The sequence below is a fragment of the Chelon labrosus genome, assembly GCF_963514085.1.
Source record: "Chelon labrosus genome assembly, chromosome: 15".
Lineage (NCBI taxonomy): Eukaryota > Metazoa > Chordata > Actinopteri > Mugiliformes > Mugilidae > Chelon > Chelon labrosus.
In genome coordinates this window covers 26,316,759-26,332,143 of record NC_140348.1, presented here as the reverse complement: position 1 = coordinate 26,332,143, position 15,385 = coordinate 26,316,759, and the positions used below count along the sequence as shown (strand labels likewise).

Sequence of the window (15,385 nt, the reverse complement as noted above, 5' to 3'; positions counted from 1 at the left end):
GTGTCTGACCCTTTCCTCTGACTGTCCCTCAGAACTACCTGCGGGTGGCACTGCAGGAGCTGGACAGCGGCTGCACGGCCAAGACCCTGCAGGTCCGGCCTCACGCCACGGTGGAGGAGGTGTGCCGGCTGTGTGCCTACAAGTTCAAAGTGCCAGACCCCGAGAACTACGGCCTGTTCCTGTTAATGGAGGGGAGCAGCCAGCAGCTGGCGCCGGACACCCACCCCCAGAAGATAAAGGCGGAGCTCCACAGCCGCGAGCAGGCCACGCCCTTCCACTTTGTCTTCCGCCGCCTGGCCATCAGTGGCACCTTGCCGCCGGCTCTCCTCGACACCATGCCCAACCTCAACAACCTCACCATGACCTCTGACCCCCGGGCCAACCAGAACAACCTCAGTGCAGACCTGTTGACGACCTCCCGCCCGCCCAGCGTCAGCTTAAGCCTCAGCCTGCCGCCCAGCAGCCTCAGCAGCAGCAACTCTGTCTCAGTATGACTGTAGCTGTAGAGTAGGGACCCTGAAAGGGCCCTTTGTCCCCTGACTGCCACAGTATCGTCCATTATCTCTGATAATTTACGAGCCATAAACGGGAACTTCACGTTGAAAGGATCCCACTGGGCAAAACACTGCTTCGTGCCAGTCATTACAAAGCCCGACTTCTCCTTTTGGATGACACGTCTGTCTCGGTCAACATCCCCTTAGCTGGAAAGTTTTGTCTGACAAGACACGGGTGAAAGAGGAAAAGAAGAAAGGAGGGAAGGAAACGAGGAGAGAGATGCAGTTATTTTTTACTTCCTTTGCTTCATTCGGCATCACAGCAGCACTTTAGTAAACACGGCTCTCGACACAGATAAAGTAGAAGGTGGAGAGTGTTCACAGGACTGCTGCAGGCTCAGTTGTTATTCTCGCTACCTTAAAGAAGGCGCATGGAGGGAAATCTGGTCTCAGTTATACACATGGGACTTCAGTTATTTTAAATATGCAGTAAGTGGTAGATACAATTAAGATTTACTTATCACAGTTGCTGGTAAACTGTTTAGTTTGTGTTGCTTTGTGTTTTAATGCAGTTAATCCTTGAGATTGTTCGTGGATTTTAGCGACGCCCGGTGGTGACTGATGCACACAGCATCAAGTGTGTCACGATGACAAGGGAACATCTCAGTCATATAAAACAGAACCTTACGAAGCCATAAATGTATAAATGGAAAAGAAAAGAAAGAAACATGTTGTATAAAACAGGGACGTGTGGTGAACATTAGTTTTGTGACACACGTCCATGAATTACCTAGACTACGGGACGTTAAGACATATGATAAAAGTGTGCACAGACATTTTATTGGTTACAGACAGAGAAATGACCCCAGGTATAAGCCTAACCCAGTTTGTTCTATTCAATGTGAGGCTCAGCTTGTCACAAATTCTGTGATTTTAACTATAAAAATGATTGAAATGACTGGAATCATACAGAAATGTACAGCACAGACATATGTTATACTTTTATTCATTCATTTTCTGTAACCGCTTGACCTCTGGAGGGTGGGGGGTAGGTTGGAGCATGTCTTTGGACATTTAACCCATGCAGACCCAAACAGAAAGGCCCCAGTCGGCCCATGGATTAGAACCCAGAACCTTCTTGCTGTGAGGCATCAGTGCTAACCACCACACCACTTTGCTACCCCATTATTATAATTTATTATTATTACCTTTAATGATAACTCCCCTGGCCACACGTCCCTGGTAGCAAAGTAGAACCCTGTTCAAATATTTGCTTTCTTTTCTCTGTTGACCTTCATTAGAAGTCAGTGACATTAATTCTACCAACGTGGCGGCGACATTCTGGGTCTGTGTGATGATCTTTATGGATTAACGTTGTAAAATGTAGTAAAGTGTTCTTGCATGTTGTTCTAGTGTAACATTAGAAGCAGGCAGGTGTGCCGGTGTTGATGTATTTACTGATTATCCTGGTGATATGAACAAGACTGTATCATACCTGTAATCTTTTCTCCGTGCAGCAGAGAAACCGTGGCCCGGCTGCGTATCTCAGCTTTGACAAAGGACTCTGTGCTACTGCTAAAAAAATAAAATAAAATAAATGTTTGTATAAGATGAGATCAGTTCTGAAGAGGCTGCGGGGACTTCTTAGCTGGTCTGAGGTCCCGCGCTGCATGGGATCGTGCAGATCCTTGGAAAAAGTGAAAGTATGTGAGGATGCGGTGATGGTAACAGGAGAGAGACAAGAGAACTGAGATCTATCTGCAAATACACACATCTACATCAGTGTTGAGTACTGTCAGTCAGAAATACTTGAATTCTACAAAAGGTTCCAGTCGTTGCAAAAGTCAAATTAAAAAGCCGTTTGTCTAGTGCCATCGTGCTGATTCCTGTTTTTTTGTGGGGCAGAAATGTTTGTGGATGCGGTGCGGTCAGTAGAGAGGGAACTGAAAGTGACGTGGCTGAAGGAAAAAGTGAGAGGTGGAGTGGGAGGACGCTGAGTGGCACTCACGTTGAGTATGATCAACCTGTACAGACGCCGCATGAATGCCGTGGCATTGTAATCTAACTTTCTTTGAGTATTTATGTACGTCTCTGTGCAGGGAGTTTTTCACAGAGGGCTTCTCCATCGTCTAAAATATTCCTTTTGCATTTTACATCCAGGAGATATTTTCCTGCTCATCATTAAACCGTGTCAGAAATATTTTTTTGCACTTAATAAATGTTGGAAATCAAATGCCGTCTGCTCGTGTCTCTTCTTTGTCGGAGTCCTGCCTGCTGTAGCAGCTCTTCACCACCAGATGGTGCTGACACCTCACATGTACACAGAACATCAACAGCGCCCAGACTTTAGAATGAAAAACTACAAACAATGAAGGTTTCACCAGCAAAAGGAAACACAGCAACAAGTCTATTAATGCAAACTAGTAAGAAAATATAAATAAATGACATTCGATGTAAATCCACTTTATTTGCACATATATTGCTGCTCTAGTTCTGTGCATCAAAGTTACTCTTTTTATTTTACATTTGTGACGTGTCCACTCCACCTCCTGGTGGACAACATGTTCTAATATTAGAATTATATCAGTAATATTATTAATAAGTGCATTTTTTTTTGGCACTCCAAACACCTGAAATGAAACTCTTTTGTGTTCTTTAAATGTTCTTGATGATACACACATCAGTAAGTTTAATTCAGCTCTGCTAGAAAGATTTGCAAAGCACCCAAAAAGAAAAGTCACATGACTGCAGGTCTATGCTTCTAGGGATCATTTCTATAGTTTCTGAAATGTGTTTGGTCTCACTAACCACAATGGTGAGAGGGTGATACATTTTCCTGAACACAAAGCAGGCAGAGGGACTTGATTCATTTCACATGCCATTTGCTTTTGATGCCTGTTGACTTTGTTTTAGTCAGTGGTTTTAATGATCTCTGTTATGTGATGTCTGGTGAGGAGGCAGGACCCAAAGGCAGGACACAAAAGAATGTTGCAAAATGTGAAACAAAAAGCGCTGCAGGATAGGCAGGTAGAACCTAAAACACAACTTCAAAAAGTGGTGAAATGCAATAAAAAGAAAAAGCAATGAGAAAAGCTACACAGAGTAAAGGAAAAACTGACCGGAACACGAGGAAACAAACAGATTACGCAACAGGAAACTTGACAAAGAGAAAGACGGGACTATATATACACACTCATGGGCTGACGAGACACAGGTGAAACTAATGAGGATGAAACAATCTGGGCACAGCAAGACAAGAAACATCAAGGAAGAAACCATTGAAATTGTAGCCACACACTGAACATACCCTGTTTAAATACAGAACCAAAAACACGATGCAGGGTGAATATGTTTCCGCCGAATGATGCGCCGAATCAAAAACTCAAGACACGGGACTTCCGGTTGAGCATGTAAGCGAGAGTCACGCAGTGGAGTAGGCTCCCGACACTATCAACTAAATTTTCTACTAAATCTACATTTTCTCACTCTAAACGCACTAGTTTTATTTTGTAAGATTTTTTTTTACTTTATTAATCCTCGATGGCGACCGAAAGTCGACGGAACAAGACTAAAGCTACTTCTGCTACACCTGCGGTCTGTAATGGTAATGGCTCCGCGGCAGGGTCTCTTAAGCTGCCTGTTGACCTGGAAAATCTCCGCGCGGTCTTGATGTCAGAGCTGACAGCAGCTATCACCAGTCAGCTGAAATCCGCTATCGATGCTGCCCTTGCACCCATTGCTGCCTCTATAGAGGGTTTCACAGCCAAGTTCGAAGCGCAAGACCGCCGTATAGTGGAGCTAGAACAGCACCTCAACGTGTATAGCGACAGCATCGTCTCGCTAGAAAAGGCGGTTAAGGACCTAGCTACATCCAACAAGCAACTGACCGATAAGATGGAGGACCTCGAGTCCCGCTCCCGCCGCTGCAATCTGCGTGTTATCGGCATTCCAGAGGGTGCCGAAGGACCTGACCCGGTTGCGTTCATGTCCAGTTTCTTCTCCGAGGTGTTGGGACCTGATGTATTTCCATCCCCACCAGTCCTGGACAGAGCTCATCGAATCGGCCCTAAACCATCGGATAACCAGGCTAGCGGTAAACCAAGGGTTTTCATAGTCTGCTTCCACTATTACAGCGATAAGGAACGAGCCAGTCGCTGGGGGGCTGTCAATCGGCGACAACTCTTCTACCGGGAGAGGAAAATCTACATCTTTCCTGACTATAACGCTAGCACTGCAAAAAAGAGGGCTGCTTTCTCCATTATGAGACGATGTTTACGCGATAAGGATATGCAGTTCTCCCTTCGTTTTCCAGCCCAGCTGCGTATTGACTACGGTGGAGAGAAGCTACAATTTGACTGTCCAAATAAGGCCCAGAGATGGTTTGACGACCATTTCCCATCAGAGTGAGTGTTATCTGTGTGTGGCTGAGGTGACACTAGTTTGTACTCGTTCTGTGACATTGCATTTTGTATTCCTGCTTCAGACTTGCTTTAAACAGGCTTTAGCACAACGTTAGTTACCTAGCTGTTGGGCTGGTGGCTAGTTAGCAAAGCACAACTGGCTAGTTTTACACACCTGCCCTGTTGAGGTAGGCTGAGTTTCCATCTGCCGTTTTTGGCTCACTTAAAAGCCTTTCTTAATGTTAATATGTATTTTAGCATCAGTCGATAGGGTAAGATGGCTTATTTAACGCTGAATTAATGTTATATGCGCTGATGTTTTCTTGTTTTCGTGTTTGTTTGTTTCTTGCTGGTGGGAGGAATGCTAAGGTCACCATTAGCCTGCACTAGACTGTATGTTACATTTTGAGCGCGCAGTCTGCCCTTATGTTGTTCTGACAATTACAAGCAGCTCTTTTAGAAGTTTTGTTCAGATTTATTACAATGTTTATGTGTGTTTTTACAATGACTATTAATTTCACATAGTAATTTTCTTGTTTTTCACGTTGTGGAGCCTCTCTGACCATGAGAGGTAAACTGTTTAACTTGTTTAGATGCATCGGATTAGGAGATGTGGTTTTTGCCTGCAGTTTCCCTTATTTGGGAAGGGAAATTTAAGGTTTGATGTGGGAGGGGAGGGGAGGGGGGTGTGGGACAAGGTCTTTTTACATGTATGTTTTTTTCCTTTATCTTCTTTTATTTACGCTATCATTACTTTATGTATTTCCCTGTTGTGGTTGATCTGCCCCTACTGTCAGTCAATCTGGTTTGTACTCTGTCCTAATGGCTGTAATGTTATCAGGTTTCTTTTTCTCTTTTCCATGCAACCTCATTTAAGCCATGGTTGATAGGTACAGAAATGGTTCCTCCTTGAGATTTCTGAGTTGGAATGTAAAGGGAGGTAATAGTCCTGTGAAGAGATCCAGAGTGCTTTCTCACCTGAAGCAGCAGAGGGTTGATGTGGCTTTCCTTCAAGAGACCCATCTGCGCATTAAGGATCAACTTAGACTTAAACCCCGATGGGCTGGTCAGTATTTCCATTCTAATTTTGATTCCAGAGCTAGAGGTGTAGCTATTTTAATACATCAAAAAATACACTTTTCCTTGGATAGGGTTCTTTCTGATAGGGGTGGAAGATATGTGATTGTTGTGGGCTTGCTTGACTACACACCTGTTATTTTGGTAAATGTTTATGCTCCTAATTTTGATAATGTAGAATTTGCTAATAATCTATTGATGCAGATCCCAGCCTTAAATACGCATTTATTGATATTTGGGGGGGATTTAAATTGTGTAATTGACCCTGCACTGGACCGGTCCAGTTCACGTACTAGTGTTCCCTCTGCCATGTCAAAATATTTTTCTGATTTTATGGCCCAACATGGATGTGTTGATCCCTGGAGATTTCATAATCCTCAATCCAGAGAATATTCATTTTTTTCCCATGTCCACCATACATATTCTCGCATAGATTATTTTTTTGTAGATGGCTCTCTACTCCCAAGGGTAACAAACTCTGAATATTTACCCATAGTAATTTCTGATCATGCTCCCTTGGCCCTTGACATAATCATTTCCTCCCATTGTAAAAGCCGCCCCCCGTGGAGACTCAATTCTCTACTTCTTTCTGATCCAGCCTTTTGTGACTTCATCTCTACATCTATTGACAATTTCCTTATTATAAACAAAACAGATGGTATATCTTACTCTTTATTATGGGAGACACTAAAAGCTTATCTAAGAGGGCAGATTATTTCTTACTCATCGCATCAATCTAAAATTAGGAAAGCTAGACAGGAGGAACTCTCCAATGCTATTCTCGGCCTTGACCGCCAGTATGCTCTGACTCCTTCTCCTGAACTCTATAAACAACGCCTCAATTTGCAGGCTGAGTTTGATCTTTTATCCACAGGCACAGCTGAGCGGTTGTTACTACATTCTCGTGGCACATACTATGAGTACGGGGACAAAGCCAGTCGCCTTTTGGCTCATCAGCTAAAACGTCAGGCAGCTGAGCGTTCTATACCTCAAGTTGAGTCCCCATCTGGAACTCTTACCATTGACCCTATGGAGATCAACTCTGTTTTTAAAACGTATTACTCCTCACTTTACACATCACAGTCTCCAGATAATTCTGATGTGATGATAAAATTTCTGGATAACTTGGAGATACCCAAAATTGAATCCACACGGGCTGAACAAATTGATGCTCCTGTAACTTTAGATGAGATCTTATGCTCTATCAAGTCTTTACAGTCAGGGAAAGCCCCTGGCCCTGATGGCTTTCCCCCTGAATTTTACAAGAAATTTCATGACAAACTGGCCCCACTACTGTTGTCTGTGTTTGAGGAGTCGCTGAGGCTGGGCACACTTCCCCCCACATTGAGACAAGCCTCAATATCCCTTCTCCTAAAAGAGGGGAAGGATCCCACTGCGTGTGGTTCATACAGGCCCCTTAGCCTTCTCAATGCTGATGTTAAGGTTTTGGCAAAGTTACTGTCATCTCGCATAGAGGATGTTCTGCCCAGCATAGTATCGGAGGAACAGACTGGCTTCATTAAAGGTCGTCACTCATTTTTCAACATTCGAACCCTGTTTAATATAATTTATTCCAAAGATGTAAATAGACACCCTGAAGTAGTAATCTCATTGGATGCCGAGAAGGCTTTTGATAGAGTTGAATGGGAGTATCTTTTTGCCACATTGACTAGGTTTGGCTTTGGAGATGCATTCATATCTTGGATACGCCTCTTGTATACATCGCCTCTAGCCTCTATCAACACTAATAACTTCAAATCTGACTATATTACTCTGTCCCGTGGAACTCGTCAGGGTTGTCCACTTTCCCCTTTGCTTTTTGCTATAGCTATTGAGCCTCTCTCAATTGCACTCAGAACCTCACCCTCGTTTGTAGGGATAACCCGCAAGGGATCAGAACGCAGGCTTGCCTTGTATGCCGATGACTTGCTTTTGTATGTAACTGACCCTGTCTCCCACATACCTAAGATTTTGTCTCTATTGGAAACTTTTGGCTCTTTTTCTGGGTACAAGCTCAACCTGCAAAAAAGTGTATGTATGCCTATAAATGCAAAAGCGCTTCAACTTCAACAGTCTGCTTTGCCATTCCAATTGAATCGTCTTGGTTTCAAATATTTAGGAGTTAATGTTACCCGCTCACTATCTTCATTATTTGATGCAAACTTCACTCCTCTCCTTTCTCATATGAAGAATGCTTTTCAGAAATGGCGTAACTTACCCATGTCTATGCTTGGGAGAGTTAATGCTGTTAAAATGAATATACTGCCAAAATTTCTTTACTTATTTCAATCTATCCCTCTATTTTTACCCAAATCGTATTTTAAAAGTATTGATCAGGCACTCATCTCTTTTATATGGGGAGGGAGGACTCCCAGAGTTAGGAAATCCCTGCTGCAGCAATGCACTCTCAGCGGAGGGCTCTCTTTGCCTAATTTTTTATATTATTACTGGGCAGCCAACATCCAGAAGTTTTTGTTTTGGTTGGATGCTCCACAGACATTGTGGTGCCAACTTGAGGCTGGGTCATGTGTGTCATCTTCTCTCTCTGCTCTCTTGTTTTCTTCCATCCCCTTATCTCCTTCTCGCTATACAGACAACCCAATTGTCTGTACTTCTCTTAAAATATGGTATCAATTTAGGCGTCACTTTCAGTCATGTTCTGCCTCTACTCTAATGCCCATCTGCAGCAATCATCTTTTTCCTGCCTCTCAGTTGGACCCTGTCTTTCGTCTCTGGGAGAGAGGTGGTATAGTGAGCTTCAGTGACCTATTCATAGACAATGTGTTTGCCAACTTTTCAGACCTATCCACCTCTCACAACTTACCCCACACTCACTTATTCAGGTATTTTCAGGCTAGGCACTGTGTCTCCACCACCTTTTCTGACTTTCCCTCCCCACCCCCAAGACAACCATGGGAAGAGTTATTTCAACTTAAAACTCATCAAAAATCTCTCATTTCAAAACTATATCAAAGTATTTTGTCATTTGATAAGCAGACTGGCTCTAAAGCCGCTGCTGCATGGGAGACTGAACTGGGAGTAGAATTTGGAGAGGGTTTTTGGGAGAGAGCCATCAAGAGAATACGTACCTCTTCGTCATGCGCTCGCCTAGGTCTTATCCAGTTTAAAGTGGTACAGAGATTGCATTTTTCACAATCAAGACTATCAGAAATTTATCCAGAGGTTGATGACACCTGTGTCAAATGTGGAGCAACTCCCAGCCATCTTAGTCATATGTTTGCCCTTTGTCCCAAACTTGAAAACTTTTGGAATTCTATCTTCAATATCCTTTCAGACATTCTTCAAGTCCAATTAGAGCCATGTTCTCTACTAGCTATTTTTGGTGTTACACCAGTCCCACAGCTTCTTAATAGAAGACAGGCAGATGTTGTTGCCTTTGCTACTCTGCTGGCAAGACGTAGGATTCTATTCTCATGGAGGTCCTCACAGTCCCCTTCTGTGTCCCTGTGGCTGAAGGATCTTATTTACTTTCTAAAACTAGAAAAGGTGAAATTCACTCTCAGAGGGAACACTGATAACTTTTTCAAATGCTGGAACTCCTTTATAACTTACTTCAAGGAACTACAAACACTTCCTTGATTAGGGTGTGCATTCACCCACAACCACTTTTTACCCCATTGTTTTTTTTCCCCCTCTTTGTTGTTTTATTGTATTATTACTTATTTATTTATTTTTTTGTTTTATTTTTATTATATATAATTTTTGAATGTTCACTTAATTTGGTTTCTCAGTTAATGTTTGTGCGTTTCTGTATGTGCGCCATGTAAGACCTATCTTGGGGGGTGGGGGGTGTGGGATTGGGGATGGTTTGGGCTTGGGAAAAGGATTCTGTATTTTATTATATTGTATACGTTTCTCATTCATGTTGTATTACTGTCATACAGTGTTAAAACCGATTGTCCTTCATATAATAATAATAAAAAAACCTTGAACAAAAACTCAAGACACGGCACAAACCAACGTGTTACCTTAAGCAAAGACAACTTTATTTAATGCTCAGGTAGCAAAAATTATTCCTAAAATGACATTTGAAACATCTAAAACACAAAGTAAACCGTTCCGTTGAAAAGTTTCTTGTGTAGGAAGAGGTAAAGCTCGGACACGTAGAGCAACGCATCATCTGCAAACACTCTCACTCTCCGTCTCTCGTTATATCCTACGCTAGCAAACAGCATGCAGTCATCTAGGATATCCAGTTCATACTAAAAATCCAGTGCCGTCTAAAAAAAATAAAAATAAAAAGCCGTTAGACTCTCATCCCGAAGTACATTAAAATTTACCATAAATAATTTATTATATTGAAATATCTCCATGCGAGTAAACAAAAAGACAATATAGTCAGAGGTCTCAAACACGTCAAAACAAAGGAGGGGGTACGAGGGGTACTAGGATCTATGAAAATATATTCGACAGATATACAGATTGAGACAAAAAATATATAAATACATTTACACCTATTTATGTACATATATGTACATCAGCAATATATCACCCATGTGAATATCACAAATTATTTAGAAATCTTCTCTACAAGATGCCTTTTGTGTTGTTTTGGTTAGTTTCAGAGACGTGGTACCGTACGTTTAGGTGTGAATAGCAGCACATATCGAACATACTGAACCGAATAATCCGGAGCGAGTTGTTTTTGATGGTAAAGTGCATGATACAGATATTTTCTGATAAACATGATCAACTAAAAAGAAATGCCCTGGGTTTATGCCCTGAAGTGCCCCGAGCGGTGGCTTTTACTTAACCAGACGGGGCTTCTGTACGTTGAACCTGATAAACGGGAAGGACCGCTGACGTCTGGTAGTCAGCGATTATCCATCGTACGATGCCGAAGCAAATATCTGTATCTTAGTCACTGTACCAGGACAGAGCAGTGGAAAGTCAGTGGCGAGTAACAGATGTTGACTTTCAAATTAATTTACAGAAGAATCATAATGTTATTAGTCACCTTTAATTTCCCAGAAAGGGACTGATATGTAACTTTAAATACTTCTTGGCTTCTGGAAACCGCTAGAATTTGGTATAGCATGTTTTAGACAGTGGTTAACTGGTAAACATTAAATTCAGACTTGTCATATTATATCTTAAAGAGAGAATAAAGTTTAAAATTTTAACCGGTGATATCTGTTAGATTTAATGGAACGTGGAAGAATTCATGGAGGCCCGATGCTACTGCTACTGCTGCTAGAAAAGACAATATTAGGACTTAATTCAAAATTCTTAGCGACTCCAATTAAATGTCAACAGGAAATAACCAGGTTAGAAGTGTCATTTCTTTCAGAATCCGAATAAAAATCTTGTAATTCCTCTTGAAATTGAGAAAAAATTGATTTACAGTAGTCCAATATTCTAGAGAGGAAGCACCAGCCTCCTGTGCTCCTCGGGCTAGCCACAATTTTGTGTAAATCATTACAGATGTATAATTATTTCAACCTTGTAACGGTCAATTTTCAGATGTTGACAATCCCACAAATTTTAATCATTTCAATAATTTGCTGTAGAGCCTCAGACCATGATTCAGACTTTGCATTAACATCTAACCTGGGCAATCCAATCACAAGTGGCCAGCTTTAGTAAATGTGTTCACACCGGGCATTAAAATGCGTCTCCAGGCACCGTTTGAGATCTGATCTCAGTTTCTCTGTAAGCAAATGACAAAATTTGGGATGCCCTAGAATAGTAGTAGTAGTAGCAGTTTCTGTCTCTAATGTATCTCTATTGCTGTTTCAGAACCACAAACAGCTGTTGTGTTTGTGCCTAATGATTTGAGGAGAAGACACATATTTTTGAACAAGATGTAAAGTCTCTTTCTGTGCGTCGTCAATAAGTCAATGAGTCTTGGGTGCGTTCACAACTGTACTTTAAGCTGGACTACTGTGATCTGATTACCCAGGCTGGATGTTGATGTGATGCTTCAACGCATCATCTCATTAAGTCAAATCAAACATTGTACCTCAAAAATTTGATTAGTCCCGATTTTGCAATTTTGTAATTAAATTATTTTTTTTTCTTTTCTGACTCACATGGGCTTCCATAGACTCCTCCCAGAAGTCATTATGACGTCAACAAAAGAACAAATGAGTAATTATCACCACATCGAGCTCTTCCAGGGAAACCTCGAGGGAAATAATCAGGAAGGTGCAGTGACGGCTCTACCCTGATATATAACCTGCTAATGACCCATAAAATGACTACCTCCGATTGCAAATATCAAGGTCTCACATCAGGTGAACATTCGAACAGCATTTCATAATGATCGGAACGTTTTAGCTTATCAGGAATTCCACGACGATGTCGGCTTCTGTAAATTAATAACAGTCTGTTCTGATTGTTTGTATAGTCAGGAGCAAATCCTGACGAGCGGATATTGACAGACATCTTTTTTTTAAAACTCTACTATAAATCCATCTTTGATCATTAAAGTGGAATATTTACATATCTGTAAGCTCAATAATTATTGCATTACATAAGATTCAAAACCCTGTTTTCCGGTCATAGCACAGAGGACTGTGTCTGTGAAATAAATAAATATATACCATATAGAAACAAAGACAACATTAATCATTTTTTACATTCAAAAGATAGTACTTGTCAGATTTGATATTTTCTCTTACCAATCAATAAATTAACAAAGTACCCGGAGCAAATCAGACGTTTTGTTTAGTTCATCTTCCTCAGCGAGAACAGAAACAAAACGCGTCCGGGTGCCTGACATTTAAAAATGAACCTATCTGAGGGAGAGGCTGACATTTTGACGGATACCGAGTGAGAATCAAAAGGCTCTGATTGACGAGCAGTCACTTCTTCATAAGTCTTAGAGGAATCGTGTGACCTCGCTGGTCTTTAGTGGAATAAAAAAGAAAATAAAAATCCCCCCGGAGGGTTTCACAAACCACGTTGTACATGCTCTAAAAACTAGTAGGAATATTTATGTACCACAAACCTACCATATCTGGACAAATCTAGACATTAGGCATTACAAAATACAAAGAACTCCTGGATAAAAAAAAGAAAAGTTAAACCCTTCCCCGAAAGAATAAAGAGTCGGGGTTAAAGTCCTGCATCCTTCCATGCTACCGTTTCCTCGCTTTCTTTTTGGCCCCACAGAGGAGTAAAGCGTGACATCCATTCAGGGTACACCTTGTCAGGCTGTATCTATTTGGTCTTCAAGAGGAATCAAAGCAGCAGACCTAACCCTAACCCTAGCCCAAGACCTAGCCCAAACCCTAACCCTAATCCTGGATGGCAGCAAAGAAGCCACCCCACAGCCCCTACACACAGTAACGCATTTGCTTCATAAACACTTGAATTCCACTCAAACCTGCTTCATTTTACAAGGATGGCCTCCTTATAATCAGCATGCATTAGCAGCTCTTCAGTGCAAGTTTGAATCCTGCATTTCACATCCACATGCAGAACATGTTCCAAATCAAATCAAATCAAATCAAACACCTACACGAGAGGAAATTGTGCTTGTCTTGTACATGAGTGGGTTTTTTCTTTTTCTGAAAAAGGTCTTCAGCGTGGATTTTTTTGTGACCTCCAGAGGAGAGATGTGCGTACGACATGAATAAATAATAAATAAAACATCTGGGGTATTTACAGAGGTGGGCTATGTACAGAAACGGAAGTGGGGAAAAAAAAAGAAACTCTCTCATCGGAGCTAATCTAAACGAAACAAAAGCTATGACTGTGAGTTAAACCGATAAAAGGTGACGGGATAATGCCCTGGTTTGTGTGTAGGTGGAGGTTCGTAGGTGTATGTCTGAAAACGACGGACTTTATTGTGAACTCTCGGCGGAAGTAAAAACAGTCCAAAGATGACAGCGTTCGAAAAATATACTCATCTGCATAACAGACTCTGTTCTCCGTCCAAAGACTTCGACACGTGGCCCCTAGCTGTCTAAACAACTCGACACATCTTATAAACTACACCCTCCCACCCCTCTACATCATTGCTTTTATCATTATTACTCTCGACTAGTAGATCTAAAAGACCTACCTTTCCTGTCAGGGAAAGGTTAGCAGCTAGAAAACATCACACCCAAAGTACAAGGAGTCAAAATAAAAAGGTCCTCACATAAGGAGTGAGCAGTAGTTGGACAAAGAGTTTTTTTTTTGTGTGTGTGTGTGTGTGTTTGTCCTCCGTGAGACAGTCCATTCCACCTCTGCTCCTACGAACCGGTCCCTCGCTCTGGTCTGGTCAGGAGTAAACACCAGAGCGACTCCATATTGCACCGAGAAATCAGAAGAAATAGCAGAGAGTCTCGCAAAAGAGACAAAAGAGCAGGAAGGAGCGTGAATCGGATTGGTGCCAAATGGTATTCTGCAATCGATTCTCACTCGTCAGATTTAGATTTGGACCTCCTGGTTGTCATTCTGCCGTCAGACGCCACCAGATATCTATACTTCCTGTATAAGTGTGTGTGCAGCGTGTGTGGGTGTGCGAGGATGAGCGCGTGCGCCTCAGTCGTCCCGGCAGGTCGGCAGGTTGACGAAGGTGAAGATGTTGTACTCGATGAGGCAGGAGAAGCACAGGAAGACAGAGTAGAGGAGGAGACACGTGAAGCCCAGACGCTTGTCCAGCGTCCACTTGTTGAGGTGAACGCCCAGAACCTGGCGGGAGCAAAGAGGGAGGGTGGAGAGGTGAGCGGACCTGTACGCAGTGAGATTAAAACTCTGTCCCAAACCAAACTCACCGTCATGAACACCGAGGCCAGCAGGAGCCCCACAGAGAAGATCAGTCCTTTGCTGTTCAGTTTGATCTGTGAGTAGGAAACAGGTCAGATGTTAAGAATGCAACACTCTGAGGCGACTTAAGGCTCATTTAAGGTATAAATGCTGTAACCTACGTACGTAGTCTACGCCGGTGAGAGCCATTTATACTTGGGCGCACATCAGTCTGGCTTGGTCTGTAACTACGCCACCCAAACACTTTTTGTTTCTACTTCCTGCTTCACTTTCAACAACGGCGACGGAAACTTTCACCGAAATTTCGCCAAAGACGAGTCGCGCAAATGTTTGTATCTCTGAACCTCCTCAGCTAACCTTTCCTCCATGTGTTCCATCTTTACTGATCCAAAACAATCAATACGACAGTTGCGGAGATGGAGAAGCAGCCGGAAATACTAAAGAGGAAACACGGTACTACCAAGCGGACCAATCACAGCGTAGTTACATTTCTGGGGAGGTGCATGTCAGGCTATGGCGTTAGGGTCTGGGCTGTTGCCGTAGCCACAAATTGACGCAGTCTAAACCGTCTACTAATGATAATAGCACCTGTCTCTTCAGCTGAGGATTCACTAGACCTCTGAATGTGTCCCGTGGTATCAGGTAGGTACGTTTTTTTGACCCCCGATCCGATACCGATCTTTTAGTATTTAG

The 15,385-nt window shown here is 42.3% G+C and overlaps 2 protein-coding genes across 3 annotated transcripts in view; one reads left to right on the top strand and one right to left on the bottom strand.

Annotated features, from left to right (window-relative positions):
• Positions 1-3,070, top strand: part of LOC311500578 (ras and Rab interactor 2-like) — a 34,990-nt gene extending 31,920 nt beyond the window's left edge. For both annotated transcript variants that reach the window (XM_084562073.1, XM_084562074.1), the window contains exon 12: positions 33-3,070. In XM_084562073.1, coding sequence (XP_084418199.1) covers positions 33-494 — 462 coding nt within the window. In that variant the 3' untranslated portion in view covers positions 495-3,070. The remainder of the gene's footprint in view (positions 1-32) is intronic.
• Positions 3,071-14,467: 11,397 nt separating this feature from the next.
• slc24a3 (solute carrier family 24 member 3) overlaps positions 14,468-15,385 on the bottom strand; it is a gene marked incomplete at its 3' end in the record, with an annotated part of 70,153 nt that continues 69,235 nt past the window's right edge. The window contains exons 16-17 of the mRNA XM_084561464.1: positions 14,701-14,766; positions 14,468-14,617 (exon numbers count right to left, since the gene is read on the bottom strand). Of these exons, the coding sequence (XP_084417590.1) occupies positions 14,468-14,617; positions 14,701-14,766 (216 nt within the window). The remainder of the gene's footprint in view (positions 14,618-14,700; positions 14,767-15,385) is intronic.